A 20,789-nucleotide genomic window follows, 5' to 3' on the forward strand; every position below is an offset into this window, starting at 1 on the left:
ACATGTAAGAGATGAGAGTGAGAGAAGGCGGCTGAGGGTCAGAAACACAACGACATGACAGAGGAGGCAAACTCAATTAGGACCGACAACAAAAGGCTTTGGGGGGGGTTCTGCATCAAGGTGCACGGTTTGATTCCCAGCCTGGTTGCATGTTATACCTCCTCTCCACATTTCCTGTCTGATAAATGCAAGAAAAATACCTTAGACAAGTTCTGATTTCAGATGTAATTATGCTCAGAGAAAAGATGAAATCATCCTCTGATAGCTTTGTTATTTTTTATACATTTTAAACTTCTGGACATCCCCTATTCCATGCACATCCTCCTTTAGAAAAACTGCTATGAGGTATTATGGTCTGTTTCTATTGCCAATATCATCATCTTCAATAATCTGGCCCCTCTTTTATTATGGAAACAACATCCAAATACTGATTTAATTTGTAAGATTAAATTGAAACAGATAAAATGAAGCTATACACTACATAGTGTGGGTTTACACACTATGTGGATCGGTAGCACGAAGCAAGGAAACATGTATTCATAATTAATTTGTTTAATTATCCTTTGTAGGAATTGATATTGAACACGAGGCGCACACAATTTGCACATCGTGATTCTAGAAGAACCAGATTAATTAAATTTCATTAAGGATCATTATGTTTTATCAATTGCTGGTATAACAGTTTCTCAGGGTGAAGAGGCACATTCACAATGATCAACAACAAAACGTGACTGCGCAGAACAAAGTCCACTGAGCAGCCTTGCCTCGAGTCTTTTTGGACCTTGACGTTGCTTTTATTCGTTAAATACATAGATGTTTTTATAACGTTCTAACTCAATACCAAATTAAATTAATTAAAAAAAAGACCTGCCATCCAGGGTTTATTTGCCTGAAGCGATCCTCAGGTTAAAATATCAAAACCTTCAAGTCTGTGTTTACTTAAGTTTGGATCTGAGATTTCTTGCAAAAGCTTGGAGGGTAAAAGCTTTACCCACAATGCACTGGTTGGTGATTTTAATCTCATATGTGGTGGGTTATGTTTTCTTGTGACACTGTCGTCTTACCTCCTGCAGGAAACACTGCAGAGGAGAGTGATTAAAAACCAAACCCCATGAGCAGAGGACATCACTCAGACACTTTGATAGCAGGTGGCAAGAGGCCCCTAGTAGCACATTCAGAGAGAGAGAGAGAGAGAGAGAGAGAGAGAGAGAGAGAGGGAGAGAGAGAGAGAGAGAGAGAGAGAGAGAGAGGGAGAGAGGGAGAGAGGGAGAGAGGGAGAGAGAAAACAAGGAGCTGACGGAGCACTTCGATGAAATGCTCTTGTCATATCACTCGTGCAGGGTTCGTGGATTTTGATTTTTCAGCATAAATGTTTGAATCTGCATTTCTGCTTTGAATTAACTGTGCCTCAGTCGGGGGGGGGGGGGGGGGGAGGACCCCAGAAGCTCCAGCTTGTCCTTGTAGGCCGCCCGGGGCCGGGGGCGTCACATCTGTGCCTTCACTTACCTGTGACAATGTCCCCCGATGTTGGTTAATTTGCCAGGGCAACGCTCGGAGCAGCTGAGTCCTCTCCACGCTGTAAGGAGCTTATGTGAAGTAAAAAGAGACGACGTCAGCAAATTCTCCTCCGTTAGAGACGCCTCTCTCCCAGGAGTGGATTACTGTAGGAAACCACGTCAGGCTGAAGGCACCACCTCTCGAAGCACGAGGGTCTGTGTACACCTTCATGAACAAGATCCAACAAGGAGGCAATTACCAGAGCCAGTGAGTCAGATCCTCACTGAACGGAACAAAAGAACGGTTTATTTCCTCAAAAGTCCAGAGTCCTGATTTGCCCTGAAAACCTTTCTCACTTCAAATTGGTCTTTCAGTGCGAAGTCAAATTATAATCCAAGAGCATTATGCCTTCATTTTTCTTTTTTGTATTGTGTCAAGCAACAAGCAGGTAAGTGCAAAGCCCCGGCTAAGTGACCATAATGTGAACGACTTGAGAATGAATAACACACCTGGTGTTTAGATTGGTTCATAATAGGTTTGACTTTTCTTTCTTTTACCAAAAGCGTCAAAGGAACAAAGGAAGTGATTCAGCTGCCGCGTAACCAACAAACAAAGGATCAAGCTGTCGGTAGCTTTTTCCAGGAGGTGGAACAACACCAGTAATTTCAATTGGATTCTATTTGTGTAGCTCCATGTGTCAACTGAGATCTCCAATCACTTTTCATAGTCAAGTACATTCAAGAGAAAGCCAACAAAGAAAGAGAACAAGGCAAAAACTAAAAACTGAAGTCATTTTGATTTTTAACTGTGTTTTGTTAGCAGCTATTCTTTTGCTAAATTGCGCAAGACAACCGGGAAACTGAATATCTTTCCTAAGAGATCATTTAGCAAATCAAGAAAGCGTTTGTTAGGAAGACAAACGACAATCAGATACAGACGCAGCCAGATGCAGGCCAACATGTGTAGATGTAATTATTCTGAGCACGTGCACGCAGACAACTACACAAAGTCGTTTTTCCGTTTGTCACTAAAACGAAGCTTAAATAAAACATGTGAACGTGAAGTGTCATTCGATGCCCACTCACAACAGTTGTCGTGGCCAGAAGCCTTTGGTTGCAGGTACATTAGAGTCACTTATTATTACATGAGGCTTCAGGGTTGCCAGCAGTCGGCACAGAGTAAGAAAGCCAACTGCTTATTAATATTTCAGGAGGCATTTGTCTTACATTTCTGAAGCTTTCTGAGGAAGCACCACCGAACCGCCCTTATATTAGATTTGGAAATTGTAAATTCCACCCGTATGAAACATATTTAAATATATTCAGGGTTTTGTACACGGTTGTTTATACTACACTGCATATTTTATGAATCGATGAATGAACGTTCCTTTGATTCTTGCATGCAATCGCTTCAACTCTCCGAGGAGGCTGCACAGCATTCAATTTGCAGACTGCTCATTCGTACTCACTTCACAAACATGCATGGCCTCTATTCTGTTTACCATGACGTGAGTGATCCTGTTTATTGCAAAAATTCAGCCAAGCAGAACAAATAATATCTAAAGGTGACTTATACGCTTGATGTCATTAAGGATTTGAAGCATCTTCCCCCTGGAGTGTGGGGAAAAGTTTGAAAGAGCTGCTTCACCTGGTGAAAATCTGGTAACTGAAATAAAAACTACTTATTTCCCTGGAACATTGACAAAGATGAGACACAGGGAAGTGGCTTGTGCTGCTGCTGTGGACCTGCACAGGAAATAATGGAACAGTTGAAAATGTCATCTATCTCTCTCTCTCTCTCTCTCTCTCTCTCTCTCTCTCTCTCTCTCTCTCTCTCTCTCTCTCTCTCTCTCTCTCTCTCTCTCTCTCTCTCTCTCTCTCTATCTATCTATCTATCTAGCTATCTATCTGTCTATCTGTCTATCTATCTATCTATCTATCTATCTATCTATCTATCTATCTATCTATCTATCTATCTATCTATCTATCTATCTATCTATCTATCTATCTATCTATCTATCTATCTATCTATCTATCTATCTCTCTCTTTCTCTCTCTATCTATCTATCTATCTATCTATCTATCTATCTATCTATCTATCTATCTATCTATCTATCTATCTATCTATCTATCTATCTATCTATCTATCTATCTATCTATCTATCTATCTATCTATCTATCTATCTATCTATCTATCTATCTATCTATCTATCTATCTATCTATTTATCTATTTATCTATCTGTCTGTCTATCTATCTATCTATCTATCTATCTATCTATCTATCTATCTATCTATCTATCTATCTATCTATCTATCTATCTATCTATCTATCTATCTATCTATCTATCTATCTATCTATCTATCTATCTATCTATCTATCTATCTATCTATCTATCTATCTCTCTATCTATCTCTCTCTCTCTCTCTCTATCTATCTACCTACCTATCTATCTATCTATCTACCCATCCATCCATCTATCTATCTATCTATCTATCTATCTATCTATCTATCTATCTATCTATCTATCTATCTATCTATCTATCTATCTATCTATCTATCTATCTATCTATCTATCTATCTATCTATCTATCTATCTATCTATCTATCTATCTATCTATCTATCTATCTATCTATCTATCTATCTATCTATCTATCTATCTATCTATCTATCTATCTATCTATCTATCTAACATAGCCTTCACTTTAAACTGCATTTTTACATCCAAGCTGTTTATAGGCCAGGTGTTACCGTTTTCTTTTACAGTGCAGTATCCAGACTGTTTATGTATTCCACTTTGATTTAATTAAAACACGTCCTTGTGTGAAGGAGGTCGTGCTGCCATGACCTGTGATACTCGTATGACAATCAAGTTCCGTTCGTGCAGCATTTGTGTTATTGGTTTGTTTGACCATTTATCCAGGACAACATTTTGATACTTAACTTCTGAACCATGTGGTCCAAAGTGCATGAGGTGCATTATTTTTTTTGCTTTTTTACCATGTCCGATCCAGGAATGCAGGTAGCTGTTATTAAATATTGCCCCAAAACACCTGCAGAGACTCACTTTGTGTTTTTGTGGAGAAACGTTGGACCAGTGAACCGTGAAAGGAAGATGGAGTCTAGGCTCAAATATCTGCTGTTTACACTGGAAGCCTCAAAATATCAGCTGTTTCCCCCTGATGCTAATTATTTGTGAGACGATAACTGATTTTCAAATATTCTTCCAGAAAATCGGTGTTACTTCTCCAAATTAAATCTGATCCTCAACACATTCACAGACATTTTGGACAAATTCAAATCGTTCATTTCAAATTAGATCTACAGTCCAGCCTCATGATTTAAATATGTCCCTGCAAAAGTGAGTACTTTGGTTTTGAGGTGAACAACTGTCCTTAGTGATGATCGCCTCTGTGTGTCTGCAGGCGTTTTGGAGAGAGAAGGGCTTCTCTGGAGAAATAGTCACAGGATCCTCCACCGAGTGTCCGTTCTGCGTTACCTTCGACGCCACCAGCCCCGGGGGGAACGCTGCTCTGGTGGGCTTCATCGCCGGCCAGCAGGCGTCTCAGTGGAACTCCAAAGAGGTAAGGAAATATTTCTCTTTGTATATTTCTCTTTATATTTCAATACATTTTGTATTCTGCTTTTAATTGTCATTCGATATGGTTTCATGTAAACTCAAATAAAAAGGTAAAGTGTGTCCTCCAGTTGCTATTGGAACACACATCCACAAGTCTACGAAATAAACTTTAATTGTGTTCAGGCATAAAATACAGTTGCAGAACATCTCTCTACAACGAGTTGCCTGTAGTGAGACTAAACACTTTTTCCAAAACCAAACTACGGAGTCCTGGAGACGAGGTGTTTAAATTCAGATGTGGGCGAGTTGTTACGATGCCTCGAGAAAAGAGAAGACAGCGGTTGAATTTCCAGCGTCCCGGGTGTGCGTGCGTGTTGTGTTAATGCCGTGTGTGGAGACAGATGCAACATAACGTGCAGCATCCAGACGTTGTTGTTGTGTATAAAAAAAAAATGCTCAGGGGCAGCATTATGAAAACGGCATGAGAGATTGTGAACCAGCTGACCTCTGGAACACTGGAGCATATAGACTGAGAACAGTGGGGCCCTCCTGCCAGCTGCCAGCAACACTAACTCCAAGTACATGTAGAACATACACAGTGTAAGTTCCCTTCAATTTAATTTTTTATTATGACTTTTAGATCTTTATTTGCAGCGGGTATTTGCATAATCGCTTGTTTATCTCCTTTAAGTGTCAGTCAGTTGCAGTGAAGCGAAAACAAGCGTCATAATTGCACATGGAGGAAGGTGGAGGTGGAGAGGAGCCCACTCGCCATAAAATGCAAATAAACCAGTTTCCATTTTAAAGTTTAAGGAGCCTCTTGGTTGCTCATTGCTTATCCACATTAAAAGAGCAATCTCATAAGAAATGGCTTTAAAAAGTACCTGACTGGATTATTCTGGATTATAGATGCAACACAGCATGATGGTTAAAAGTGACGGGTGTCTTTTGGTTGCGGGTTAGTTTCCCTTTATGCCTGCGTTTCTGATTTGGAATATATTTTTTCAATTATTGCTATTAAAACAACCCATGAGCCCCTGTTCATAATTCTTCATATTTTAAGTTTCCAAGCTGAACAGTGGAGATAAATGCTGGTATTTAAATGACTTTTAAGTTTTAATTGATCCACAGTTCAGCATTTCTCTTCAATTTGCTAGACCGGATTCGGTTAGTTCCACACTTCTCACAGGAGATCCTGCCTGCACCCCACTAACTATCAAATTAATATAGAAAAAAGTTAAAAAAGTTTCATTGTATTCCTGCAATCTTCTTCCTCCCTTTCCTACTTTGGCACCACCCTCCCTTCTTTCTCCTTCTTTCTTTCCCTCTGTGTTGACATTACCATTAAATCCCAGTGCTTCTTCTTCCACCTGAAGGAATAAATGAATCCAGCCTTGTCTCTCGTGTTGTTTTGGCATCTCAGCCATTATCCCGGCTTGCCACAAAGCTTTAGACTAGCCCCCCCCCCCCCCCCCCCCCCCCCCCGCTGTGCTGTGCTGCACAGGGTGCTAAATAATTAACCTCCTCTCGCTACTCCGCTGCTAAACAGAGCAAAACAGTGTTGGTGTGTGTGAGGCGAGTGGCATCAAGGTTACGCTGAGCTGTCCAAGTGTGATTCAGCCGTTAATTTTAAAAAAGAAAAATGTTTTTCTCGTGAAATATTTGACTGTGTTCTCAGTGCGCAGATGGTTTTTTTCCGTTTCGGTTGAAAGTGGCTCAGAAGCGTTGGAAGGGCACGCTGCCATTCCTTGTTTGTTCCCCTGTCAGGAGGATCAGCTCCAAGTGGTCCACAGTGGTTTTGCTGGGAGCAAAAGGTAAAGTGACATGCAGATGAGGATCCGTCAGGACGCTCTGCGCTGATCCGGCCTCTCGGTCCTCGGGCCTCAGCTGCTCGGTGTGTAACTCACCGTGTGTGCTAATACAACCGGGAGCAAGTGCTGACCACGCTTGAGTTATTCAAATTGACTACTGCTTCCTGTGTCCAGCTTGGACTGGTTTCTATAGAGTATGGATTCATATCTCAGGAGCTGCTGGTATGGAAAGTATATACCTCCACCAAGGAGGGTGCGTTTTCACTGTTCAGGGGGAGGATCTATATAAAAGGGTGGGTCCAATTAACTTTATATAACACAGGGATTTGAAGTATTCGCTCTCAGCGTTCCCCTCTAGTTGCAAATGAAATGAGTTTAATGAGTACAGGCATCTTCTCCCTTTGTTTTGTTTCCAGGCTGGAGAGAGAAGGGAAGCTGTGGTTTCCAGTCTGGTCAGATACCTGGGACCCGAGGCTGCGTCTTTCATCCACTATGAAGAAAAAGTAAGTGGCAGCTGTTGGATGTAATAAAACAAATAATCCTTTACCTAAACATTATTGTTTCCTATTGACTGATATAGCAGAGATAAAAAAGGGGTCATAAAATTCACATTTCTATGAGCCTGTATTTTCTATTCCAGCATTTTTTTTTATTAATTTTTTTTTTTAACAATATATTTATGGAGTTTTACATATAAGAAACATACATTCAAACATTTATAAACATACAAACGTTTATGAACACCCCCAACCAACAATCAAACACTCAGGGTAAAGAAAAGGAGGCAGAAATTAAATAACTTAAATAGGATTAAATAAAATAATAAAAAAATACATATATAAAAATATAAAAATAAATTGAAGTAAATAAAGACATAATTATACAAATACAAATAAATAAAATAAAATTCCAATCAATCAAATCAAAAGCCTAGATAAAATAACGTTCTCTTATTCATAATATTAGTTAGTTACAATTAATATTCATCCTATTAGGTGCAGCTATTTTATTCTGTTTCTATTCCAGCATTTTAATGCAAATCTAGATTGATGCCAGAGTGGACCACAGATGTTTATGACACAATCCATATTTGAGACAGATCGCTAGATAGACAGTTCATCTAAATGTCAGAAATATGATGAGCTAAGACAACTGAATCATCCTGGATTAACACTGAATAACACCAGTTGCCTGTGAGGGATCAACACGTGTTCCGGCGAGCTCGGAAACAGCCCAGAGACGTTTTAAAAGAAGAATTGCAGAGAGAGAGAACATCCACAGAGACACTCATACATAATGCAGACAAGCAAATAAAAAATCATTATTGTATATCTACTGGGTTATAGGGAGTAGGCGTGTCTTGCCTGCCTAAGGAGAGCAGAGCCAAGAGCCTCCGAAGGGAGCACAGTCGTTGTATGAGCAGACGTGAGCCACGGCCACATTACTGAGACCGTTTTGCATGCAGTTGATAACCCCACTTTCTTAAATCATGCCGTGACACACATACAGAATTAGTGCTCAGGTCCATTACATGATGTACAGCACACATTGGCAGCATGAGAAGCAGCAGGTTTATCATGCAGACGCAGGATCCCGGTCCCCGGACGGCTCTTTCTCTCCGCCGCTGAAAGGCGAGATTGGAAAGAACATTACTCCCGAGGAAAGTTGGGGCGGGGATGTTGAGGGGAACATTGTGATTTCACTTTGTTGACTGAGAGACTCGAGGGGAACATCATTTTATATAGAATACAATAACAGGAACTCTGAGTTTGGTGAAGAGACGTAAAGCAGACGTATTGATGGTATAATGCTTGGCCTGGTTTTAAAGCGGCCCAATGGGCATTACAGTTTATTTATATTATACACTAATTATATTTGTATATTTTATTTATTTAAGTATGAATAATACAGAAGAGACAACCCACGTGTAGTTTAAAATGTCTCTTGTGGATCCTGGTGGGTTTATTTTCTTATTCGGGACACGATCGAATCTTCACAATGTCGTCATTGAACTGTTCTGCTTCTTCAGGACTGGGCCGAGGAGGCCTACAGCGGCGGCTGCCCCGTTAACGTCATGGCACCGGGTCTGCTGACATATTACCACCCGAGCCTGAGGAAGCCCTGTGGCAGGTAATCACACAGCTGGTGACAAATACACAGCGGCAACACACCTCTACGTCTATCTGCACTCTGAAGAGCCTCCTATCCTCCTTGTTCCCACCAAAACAAATGGTTATGCACAGGGATAGAGTTGAGTGCACCGGGGTGACAGATTCTCTCCTGATATAAATCTTTTTAACGGCTAAAATTGGAGTTTGTAGATTGTATCACTCTGTTTGAGATACGGTCTGTGGGTCGCTGGATGTTTTTACTACTTTTACGGCACAGAAACAACAGAACGAGCACCGGGCGCCCACAGATCATCGAGATGAGTGGTGGGAGTGATTGTGCCTCCGCTGAAACGTATTAGTCCTGTTCCAACAAAATGGCAAAGAGGTCGACCGGAGTGGGTGTTCTCATAGGAAAAACGTCCCATAATCCATTTCTAATGGCCTGCTCAGAGATGCACCGAGCCGAGCGGACACGAGCGAGAGGTGGGGGGGGGGGGGGGGGGGATCCAGGTAATTCATCTCCATAATGGCATTAAGTCCGCGGGGAGCAGAAGAAGCTCGTTTCGTAACATGACTCAAGCAGCGGCACGGGGCAGGAGCCCTTTTTTCCATATTCCCATATAGCAAATGGATCTTCAAGGACACTCTGCGACCTTGACACTAATCCGGCACATGTGATGAAGCCAGGTTCCCGCATTCGGAAAAAAGATGCAGCCGCCGCCGCTTCATACATTCTGTATTTAACAGCGCCACCCGTTCCAGTTGGTGTGCGGTGGATTAAGGGATTTCACTCGGAATAGCAGGAATCTCAATAATGACCAGTGTGATTTGTATAATTAGAGTGATTATCCCTGGTGGATATATGCCTGCATGAGTGGTCAGTATGTGAGAGGCCCTCCCTTCTCTATTCTAGACGGGTCGGGGGGGGGGGAGTGAGGGAGAGGGAAGAACCGCTGCCAAGAACTATGAATAAAATGTACCCCTGCGGGTCTGTGCTTTGCTAAGTAAAGCCTCTGAGTGCATTAAACACAGCAGACGTGCTTTGTAGAAAGCTGAATTTTCCAAAAATCGTACGAAATGCTTGTTGTTGCTGCTCCTTTACATTGTTTTGATAATTTCCACAAACCGAGGAGGATTAGTTCATTCAACTTATGACCCAGGGATGTAATAAATAAAAGAAAAATCACAGGTTTATTCTTCACCACTTAAGAAATGAGGGCGATAATTATATCCCATAACTCTGGTCATAGCAGCTAACTCTAATAATTACATGTGGAGCTCTCGGGCTGAGCTCTGGGGGTCGAAGGTCATATTCATAGCAGCACTGCTCTTCATCCTGAGAACACTGAGATGACTTTTCAGAAGGTCCTTCGTGTGATCAGGGAAGAAGAGCTAAAACACCTTGATTCTCTTTTCAAAAACTTGATTCTCAGAAAGAGAGGCTGTCACAATAAATGTCTACACCGATTGAAGGATGGTTGTCAGGAGAACAAGAAGAGGAGATGGCTGAAGCACTTAGTGACAATGTTTTGTGTGTATTAACAAAGAGAAGATGGAGCCAATGACTAATACATGAGATAAAGGGACGCTCGGTGAATACGTGTGAGTCTCCAAGGTCAAAACAATTATCACAACTCCCCACACTTAGTAGAAGATAAAGAGACTCAAGAAGAATGTATCTCTGTGAAGGCCAAACAATGCATCACACCATCGCGTTGCTCATATAGGAGAAATCTAAGAAATTGGAAAATCAACAACATTTTAAAGAAAGGGGAAAATAAATTCCTCACTAATCTGCACAAAAATATATAACGGTGCCATCACTCCACCAAGTTCAGGGGGAATTGGTTCAGTAAATTTAGCTTAATCCTGCTCCAATACCCTGAGAATCATTTTGATGGAACTCTGACTTTCACTATAAGGAGAACATCCCCTCTTTCGTTTCTACTTCCCACCCTGGACGCCTGCTCTTGCTCCAGGTGACTTTGGCGAGTGGAGCAGATCTCCCATGAGAAGACTGTACTTAAGATCAGATGAAAAGACTTAGAAGTCATGAAAACCAGCTTTCATCTTCCATATCCAGCGAAGAACCTTTTAAATTATTGACAATTCCAAATGGAGTTAAGCGACTTTGTTAAAGCAACAGTTCTCCTGGTCCGGGCGGTCGGAGATCATGAAAATCTACAGTTTGCAGCTCACTTTTTTTCTGTGACAGATTTTAGTCAGAATACTCAACTGTCCAGAAGTGCTTGTTTGATCTGGGTCGGATAAAATTTCCGTCCGTTGGTCCGAGGAACCTTTCACACGTGTCACTGTGGCTCTGATCAAACTGAAAAGTTAGAACATCAGGACCAAACAAGGTGGGTTTGAAAGGTCAACGGTAAAAAAAAAACATTAAAGTTTAATAAAGTTGGACTTTTAGTTCAGCAGTGACATGTAATCCTTTCTTGCCCCAAATGTCCTGAAAACCACCCCTAAATAAACCCAACAGGTCAAATCTGATGAGCCGGCACAAACAAGTCCGCTGACTCAGCAACTATCACGGTAGATTAGCATGAACAAGCCTTGGGAGGATCCCGTCCTGTCAACACATAGAGCTGGACTGTAATATACCCCAAACAGAACCACCAGCAAAGGATCTGTTTATACAAGGACAACACAATCAAAACATATCAATCCTCACTTTCTTTAATCAATAAGACAAAGTGATGGAAACCTGCGGAGGGTGACAAATTGTCAGATACCTGTGTTGCGATGGGGCAAGTAGATAAAGGAAACCGGTCCTTCCCCATCTTCTATTAACATTCACTTGCTGAAACACAGGGTAAATGAACCCTGACTTCCCACAGTGAGCACAAACAACCATCCACACAGATCTGGTGGAGATGCAGAGTTTCCAACTATCACAAGCACCAACTCGAAAAACAGAGAGGAGATCCCACGAGTCCGCGGAGACAAAGGTTTACTGCTTTCGTGAAATCATGACGAAAATATAAACTATGATTTGCAGTCAACCTTTACACCAGGGAATTATACAAACTTCTGAAACAGGCGAATAGCTTAGGATGCGAGGAAGCGTCGGAGGAATTCATCCAGTCAAACTAAACATGCAACTCAATTTCTTATTTTCGTATATAGACACAAGGCATTTCATTATATCTTATCTTTTTGACCTCTAGATGATTTGGCTTCACCTTTAGGGAGCAGTCATTTCAGTTATATGCCAACGCCTGGTTTTTAGAATGGATAATAATAATAGAAACAGAAAGAAAAAGCCTCATCCCTCCGTTGGTCTGTTCTGCTTTATGTGACAATGAGGAGCAATTTCTTTCCAAACCCATTTTGTTTCTCTCCTATTATATTATTTCATTGAGCCCACTGGGAAATGTGATTAAATTCAGCCCAACAGAAGAGCAGTTTGTATACAGAGGTCAAAACGATGTCCCAGTGGCTCACAGGGATTCTTTTATCTTTATTCCCAGTTCGGGAGCTCGGATTAATCCCAGACCACCGTATTCACCAGTGTTGCATTAAAGTCACGGCTGCTGTCAGACGAGCAGCATCGGTCAACGCTTATCTTACTGGCACGAGTTTAAACCAGGCTCCAATCAAGTTCCATCGAGGCCACGAGGCGTTCTCTTCAATCTGTCGTCTCCGAACGCTGCTGCTAATGTGACTGCTCACCACCACCTGCTGTGCATGCTGCTGTAATAAATGTGTTAACTGATCTCTCTCTCCAGCACTTTTTCCAAAGTAATTTCTCATTACCACACAGGGAGTATGCATTGCTTTCCTTTCACATTATCCCTTGTACATCCTGTGTCTGGTTCTTCTCTGGGTTTATCACGCTGAGGCACGGCTGAACTCAGCTGTTACAGAACAACCCCCCAAACAAATCTTTACAACTCTTTGCTGCTGTATCTGCTTATGTATCCTATAAAGGTTTTCTCTGTCGGGCAACTGCAGAAAACATTTTCAGGCAATTTCATTTTTCCAAGACTTGAAAACCCAGTCTTAATCAGATAGAGTCCATTCATATCTGAAGACCTCTGAATGAATAGGCAGCTGGTGAGCGTTACCAACAACAAGCTTGTTGACATGTTGTCAAGAGTCTTCTCAGTCCGAGGTCCCGAGCTCTCCGCTGTTCTGCAGATGAAATCTCATATTGCATCTCGTAGTATAAGCTCGACGAAAGCACTTCTGAGTGGATGTCTGTCCGATCCAATGACTATTATTACGCTAATTAAAGGTCAATTGAATTTGTCTGACCGTGATACAACACAGCTGCTTCTTACTGGATGTTCCCTGAGCTTCTGGGTCCATGTCATGCGTCAAAAATATAAAGTTTATAAACTTCAATTATTGATGTGACACGAATGAAAGTTGTGACACGAATGAAAGTTGAATTGGGAGAACGCGACCCCCCCCCCGACAGTGACCCGGAACGATCTGCTGGAAAGACGTCGTGTCACTCGGGCGAATATGTTTGAACTTAAGAAACACTTTCACTCGTGCTTGTGCGGCGGTGGCGGCGGCGTTGCAGAGTCGAACTCGTCCTCTCACAGAATATCTTTGACAGGCACTGACGGCAGCATGCAGAGAGCACACACGCCGACAACAGCCTAGTTTAAAGGAGCGTAGCTGCAACACTTGCAGGATAACGCTGCTGTAACAGCATTAATTAATCATCACAAGGTTCCGGAACAGATTAAAGGTGGAAAGAGGGAACCCTTCTCCCCTCCTGATTGGCTGACTGGGGCGAGGGGCTGGTATGGGTTCCACTTGAACCTTAAAATATTAAAGCGGGGTGGAATGGTGAGTGCAATCGTTCTGTCAACCGTCACCGAGGTAATTTGAAGCCGGGATTATAAGAGAATAGGGCTTCATGTTAAAAATATTGCATAATTGCTCATATATGAATCTATGTATAGTCGTAGGTTGCTGCGGCTTTCTGCTCTGCCACCGTTCATGTGTCTGTAGAAGAAGGTTAATTCTTTCTCCTGATATTTTCTTTTTACATCAACTTTTAGCGTTAAAACCTGTTTAAAACTCTTCATCAACTTTCCCAGGCCTTAGCAAAAAGCTTTCTTATTCATATGTGAATTTAATTTTGAGATCAAGCTCGTGAATAAGCCCGCCAAGGAGTTTCCGAGCCGTCTCGATTAGTCCAGCCCACAACCTGTTGTTTATAGACCTGATGATATGATTCCCGGCCCTTAGACAGACCTTCACTAGCTTGTTGTGATGTGTGTGTCTCCACTGCTCCATGAATAAAACTCAGACTTGCACCTGGAGGTATTTATATTCTTCCACACATCCCAAAACCCCAGAACATGTTGTGCAGAAGTAGGTAACAAGTCAATACAGCCTCTTTTCAGTGGGCTGGCTCGAAACTTAAAACACCCAGATGTTATCTTGAATCACGCGCTAGAGACTAAAAACAACATGTGAAGTTATCTTAACGATCGCTATGCTTCTCACATCAGCATGTTCCTGCCCTGAGGCATGGAGAATCACAAACACTCAAACAGCACAGAGAATACTACCCCCCCTCTTGCTGTTTTCTGGTTTATCAGAGAATAATCGGACTAAATAAGAGACTTGATGAACTGATAACTTCCTGAAGAACACTCTAACTTCCAGGAAGGGGGCCTGTCTATAATCTGGAGAGGTGGCCTCACTTGACAAGACGACTGAACAGAACATAACCTATTCACTCCGTTAGGAAATACAATCAGATTTGATGATATCAATCAGTGCTCGCAAGGTGACGAACTCTGGAGCAGACAAAAGGAATTCAAGTACAGCAATTGCACTTCTGTTCTCACCTTCACTGCTCCGCTCTCACCGGGTGGATTGGACCGATTGAACGACTCCCGTCGAAAGGTTGAACTCTTCACGTTGGGCTTCGGCTCAGTCGCTCGTTTCCAATCAACGCAGCCACAGAAGCCAGAGGAGAAGCACCTCAATCTGTGATCCAGAACAGTAATCTGTGCTTAGAGCTGCACCGGCACTACCCAAGGAACATTGAGTTTAATTCTTCCACTTTATGGTGTGGGGTGTTTTCCAAAAAGAATCTATGGATAATGTTACCTTGTACCATTGGACTCACATTAAGGTTCCTACCTCTTATCTGACTGCAGAGGTTATATGAGGAGCTACAAAATGTTCTTCTTCATTTCCACAGAGCGATCGTGTTCGATTTCTCGTTTGGCATAAACACGACATTAGAGTCCTGCCACAGCCATGTAAAGTTTTCATGTTTCCTTTCAAACTTTTTCCAGCCCTCATGATGTGCTTCTAAATGTGTTACTTGTTCTTGTGTTAAACTTGTGTAGCATTGAAAGGTTAGACAAGGTGAGTAAAGCTTCACTCTCAAGCAATGACGTGCTGCTTCCATTGTTGTGAGATGCTAATTCAACGACGTGCCCGGCTTAAAGAAGCTTTCAAAGCAAAGTTACATCACTCAAAAGGCCGACGTTGGGTTACCTCAGGTTCTGTGTGGTTCACCTCCAGGTGTCTCGCCAGGTTTGTGATTTTCTTCCCATAGATTTCGTAGCCGCAGGGCTTCTCTACCCCCCCACAAAACTCCTGACTCTCACCTTTTCTCTCTTCTTTTTTAAAATGAGGCCAAATGTCAGCCGCTTTTGTTGCCGTCATGTTCTTTTCCTCTCGCTCTGTTATATTCAATCTCCTGCAGACGCACAGCATGTAAGTGGTGGAGCTAAAGTCCAGTCGGGAACAAGAAAGACCAATCAAGTGCAGGAAGAAACTGTCCAGTTATAATTATACTGTTGTTAAAAAGTCATATTTAACTCCTCGATTCTTTTGAAAATAGAATAAATTACTTTCTTTTTCTTTACTGCACCTCAGTGATGGAAGAATTTTGCTATTCAGTTTTTCCGCACCCATGGAACAGAGAAGAAGTGAATGGAGAGTTGTGCTGTTACTGTGTTCCTCTGAGTAACCCCTCCATGCTTGAGCAGCCTGATTTCCTGAGCACGTACTTTCCTTTCACAGAGACACGGAACATCTAAGCCTACAGAGACTTGTTAAAGGGCAAAACTACTGTATGAGTTCATCAGAGTGATCTCTTGTTCCCCGTAAAACTTACAAAGCAAATGAATGTTAATGGCTTAGGACGCTGTGTTAATGTCCCGAAAGCGATTTAATTACTCTAGCAGAGAATTCGAATATAAGCCCTTTTTTTCTAAAAGCGACATTAAAAGCCCGGTGCTGGGAGCATGGCTCACAGATGATCTTGTTTTATTTGCAGGATCCACTGGGCCGGCACGGAAACAGCCACCCAGTGGTGCGGGTACATGAGTGGCGCGGTGCAGTCCGGGCAGCGAGCCGCTCTGGAGGTGCTGTCTGACCTTTGCCCTTAAAGCCCGACCCCGGACGAGTAGCAACACATTCAAAACTGTCCTGCAGAGGAAACACCATCATCCAGTCTCACCTGATGCACCTGTCTGGGAGAAGATCGGCTTTCTCTCTCTGCTGTTCTCTCGCTGCCTCAGTGTCAAAATGCACTTGATGTATTTTCAACATCAAATTGTAACATGTTCCTTTTGTAAAAGAATTCATGTCATGTGATCGTTTTGGATTGAGACGGATTTAGCTGCGTTGCTCTAGCTGAGTAAAGATGGCTTTGCAGATTACGGATTTAAATGCTTATTAATTAATGTCATTTTATAACAGTAAATGTGTTATAGCTGAACAAATTGAAGTATATATTAAAGCTGAATGTGCAGATTAGATTCTATGTGATCTTTATTCATTAATCTGTTCAATCGTACAATTTGTGTTTATAAAACTAGAATAAAACCGGATGAAGTCAGTGATTTAAAATAACCTTCAAGGGGCTTTACTGTCATTTTTCAGTTCATCTTTTAAAATATTCTAATGTATGCCAAATAATAAAGTAAAAGGGAAACACCATGTTAGAAATCAATTAGAGTTTGCACTATAAGCAGCACTTTACCTCATTCGCCATTCTGCATATTTATTATTGATTAACTTGAATTAAGGTTGTGCTCATGAGCTTTAGAGCTTCACAGCGATCATGTCGTGTGAAAACCAGTTTGCCTACTGGGAATCTGGGCTTTCACGTTGTCAACCTCCCATTGTTTCCCAAAGAGCCATAAAACCTTCCTGAGAGGCTTGGAGCCGAGCCACACGTGTGGGTTTGTGTTTCCACAAAACCACCAACGTTCAATCCAGTGAGCGTACGATGGATGAAGCCGTCAGAAAGTGGAGAAAGTGATTTAATCGCTATCTCTTGATTGCACAGTTGATTGAAAAGAGTTGTGTCTCCTGCAGAGAGAGCAGCTCCGACGCCTGCTGACCATTTTAGGGGAAAGTCTCCATCCGTGCCTTAGCTTGCTATTTGTCTTTGTTATCACCAACTTGCACTGAATCAACTGCCCTGTTCTCCCTTGTTTTATTTAAACCTCTCCAGGCCGACTCAAGGCCGACAACCTGTCTCTAAACACAGCCAGTTTTTCCGCTCCATTCGGCCCCTGATTTGGTCGTTTGCTTGACGCTCTAAAGGTTAATGTGTTCTCGTGTGGATACGAGATTCTGATCTCATTTCCTGCAATAAATTAAAACAATACACTGGAAGATATAGTTGCTTTTTTCCCGGACCTGACCCGACTTTGAATAAAACAGATGGCTGAGCTATCTCAGGGACATCGCAGTGCTAAGACTTCTTCTTATGGTATATGTCATCACCAGCTCAAGGCATGTATGCGGTAACGTACCATCTGGGGATTTGGGCATCTTGCCTTGTCTCTTCCTTTTCCCCAGTCAATGCAGTTCAGCGCTTGGAGTTCCAGGGTTAATGCATGATCATTGTGAGAGATGAGCATTTAATTCAGTCTGCTGAATCCGAGGTTAAACAAATCAAACCAAAACGGGCGAAGCTTTGGACGACGAGCTGCACAGTGCAAGGGAGTGAGAGGAGAAAACAGCCGACCCTTTTGAGAGTTAATCATTTTTAATAAGCAGGTCAATGTCAGATTTCACCAGCGTCCACTTAATAAATCATGAAGCTTCTGATTTGATTTTAAAATCCAGAATCTATTGAGTTTGATTCGATGCAATTCTCCATGGTTCAGTTAAATCAGACCAACTAGTGCAAAACATTTTAATATTTAAAAACCTGCCCTTACAAGAGCATCATTATTATGCATATTGAAAAAAAAGGTGAAGCTGGACTGTTGGTGGCAGATTCTTCATTTCTACACAGATATTTACTTTAATGATCAGGCTGAGCACAGACAGGCTCCTCACTTATTCATGTGAACTGTTTGTGTTGACAAGATGTCAGCGGGATGTGTGTCTGTGGTACTCGTTCCCAGTCAGAGGTCCACTTGCTAATGTAAAAAAAAACAGACCACGCCTCTCGTAGACGGAGATCAGATCTTCAAACTGACTCAATCTGAGCCCAGATGTGTGTGAGCAGTGTCATTTTTCAGTCAAACCCTCCCAAAGATCCCAATCTCTAGATCTGTAATGAGATAGACGTAAGTCACCTAATCCTCCTGTAAAGTGCGACTCAGTTAGACTCTCAAGTGTTTACGCAGATTACAGAACTGACAACGTGATCATCGTCAGCATGTCACAGTTCATTGTGGCTTAGGAATAAAACTGTTAAAGATAGAAAACGTTCTTTGAGTTACAATGAGAACTTCTTTTTACGTAAGAGGATCTTCATCGCCATGGTAACACTGATAAACTCTTTGTTCAGGAAGGTCCATGGATTTTTTTGTGCATCTTATATATATTTCTATTTTTCTTTTTTCCTTTATACTTTCATTTCTCTGCAAAAGAGTGATTTTAAAAAAAATCTTTTCTCATCTTCATGTCAAGGAGAGTCACAGAAAAGCTTTTCACTGCACTTCGTAATGTTGCGTATGTGAGAAATAAGATTTGAATTTGGATGAGAGATAAATCTTTGATTGATCGATGTCTGGTGTTGTGTTGTTCCACAAGTCCAAGTCAACACTTTAAAGCTTCAGACCACCTGACTTCATAATTACTTACTAGAGGCCACTAGAGATCACAAGGCAATAAATGTAACTGCAAGCTGTGACAAGGTGCTTAAATTTATATTACATATTTTAATCTAAACACGTATCCTAATGCAGGGGAAATAATATTCCATCACAAAACCAAACAATGATATGCAACAGAGAAAAACAGCTCTGCATCTGTGACCATCAAACTCTCCCCTGCACTGTGTGTGTGTGTTTGTGTGTGTTTGTGTGTTTGTGTTTGTGGGAATCTTGTGCCAATTGTTTCTCTTCAAATATCCAATAAAAGATTTCCGGTAATGGCTCAGTGTATGTTGTTGCACTTACCGCAGCCTCTGTAAACACCTGTCGTAGGACTTGCCTCAGTGTTTCCCCCTCGGGCAACAACATCAACTTTAAAAATTCATACATTGCAGTACAGTGGAAACCAGTGTGTGTGACTGTAAACAGCCATTTCCTCAGGTTTAAACCAGCTTCTCTCTTTAAGCAGGGGCACTTACTATCACACATTACGTGCACACTGTGTTATCTCGACACACAGGACCTCCTAAGAGCACAATTACAATCCAATCCAATCCAGCAGCTTTGGATTAAATACTTCCCTTTGCAAAGTTTCCTTATTTTAAATCATGACAGCGAGGGGTTGATTCAACAATGGTAATTACCTTTCTACAATGTTTCGCTCTGTTGTTATGCAAATAACAAATCAAGTGCCTCTCAGTTAATGTTGGCGAAGGTTGTCTCGCGGCCTGTGCTCCTCCTTCAGCCGTCTGCAGCATAGTTTCTGATTTCTAAGTCTGTTTTGAAAACGTAATGAGTTGTTACGTGATGTGCTTCTCTTTAAAGTACAAGGTTTGGTGTCGATTCAGCAGCAGCGGTTTGTGAAAAGTGTTTAAGTGTGATGGGCATCTGGCACATTGAATTTCCTCAGTGGTATTCAGGTCCCATCTCAGATCACTGCCCTCCCATTCAACTCGAAGTTCAAACTCAGAGAGATCATACCCGCACCAAGGCTGCAAATGCCACTGTACCACTAACTTGAATGCTGAGATCAAAGCCCTGTCAGATTTTCAAAAATGTTTAAAAAAGCAGAGAAACACTTTTTTACATTTTGCGAATCCACCTCAGAATTTAATGAGCTCTTTTGTTGGTCATTTCCCACGTATCAAGGTTCAGCAGTTTTTGAGCAATCCTGCAGACAGACACACAAACAAAGGGGGAATTTAACAAAACATTATTCAGGATTATCACATTAAAAGTCATTTTATTTGGATTTGCTGGGTTGTCCTTATCAATATTAGGTTTGGAAATGTTGACATTCCGTCTTAAATGTTAATCTACAAACTCTACTATTCATTTATTTTGCTCAAGCTTTTATTAATGTATTTTGAAGAAAATATTGGAAAGTTCTCAGAGGCAACCCACTGGTCTGTGCTCTTTCTTGTAGATAGAACTGCAAGAACCAGAGAGACAAAGTGGTTTGAACTTGATTGCCCTGTTGATTGAAAGGATTCTTCTCAGTCCCCAGTTTGCTCCTGGAGAGGATCCCTACACTCACCGATCATTGAACGGCCCTCGGGTGCCAAGGCTCACTATTTGTCTTTGTTATCACCAGCCTGCACTGGATCAGCCGCCTGTTCTTTTCTTTAAGCTCGTCCAGGCTGAATCAAGGCCAGCAATCCATCAACTCTACATACACAGAGCGGAGTCGGTGCCAAAACGAATCTGACAGACGGGTTTCCACTCAGGTG

The 20,789-nt window shown here is 41.8% G+C and overlaps 1 protein-coding gene across 1 annotated transcript in view; it reads left to right on the forward strand.

Moving 5' to 3' along the window:
- The window catches only part of si:ch211-127i16.2 (amine oxidase [flavin-containing] A), a 41,826-nt gene extending 24,974 nt beyond the window's left edge, over positions 1 to 16,852 (forward strand). Inside the window, exons 9-12 of the mRNA XM_061068564.1 lie at positions 4,922 to 5,080; positions 7,304 to 7,390; positions 8,917 to 9,017; positions 16,275 to 16,852. Of these exons, the coding sequence (XP_060924547.1) occupies positions 4,922 to 5,080; positions 7,304 to 7,390; positions 8,917 to 9,017; positions 16,275 to 16,386 (459 nt within the window). The 3' untranslated portion in view covers positions 16,387 to 16,852. The remainder of the gene's footprint in view (positions 1 to 4,921; positions 5,081 to 7,303; positions 7,391 to 8,916; positions 9,018 to 16,274) is intronic.
- Positions 16,853 to 20,789: the final 3,937 nt, after the last annotated feature.

The sequence above is a fragment of the Limanda limanda genome, chromosome 1 (genome assembly GCF_963576545.1).
Source record: "Limanda limanda chromosome 1, fLimLim1.1, whole genome shotgun sequence".
In the NCBI taxonomy this organism is placed as follows: Eukaryota; Metazoa; Chordata; class Actinopteri; order Pleuronectiformes; family Pleuronectidae; genus Limanda; species Limanda limanda.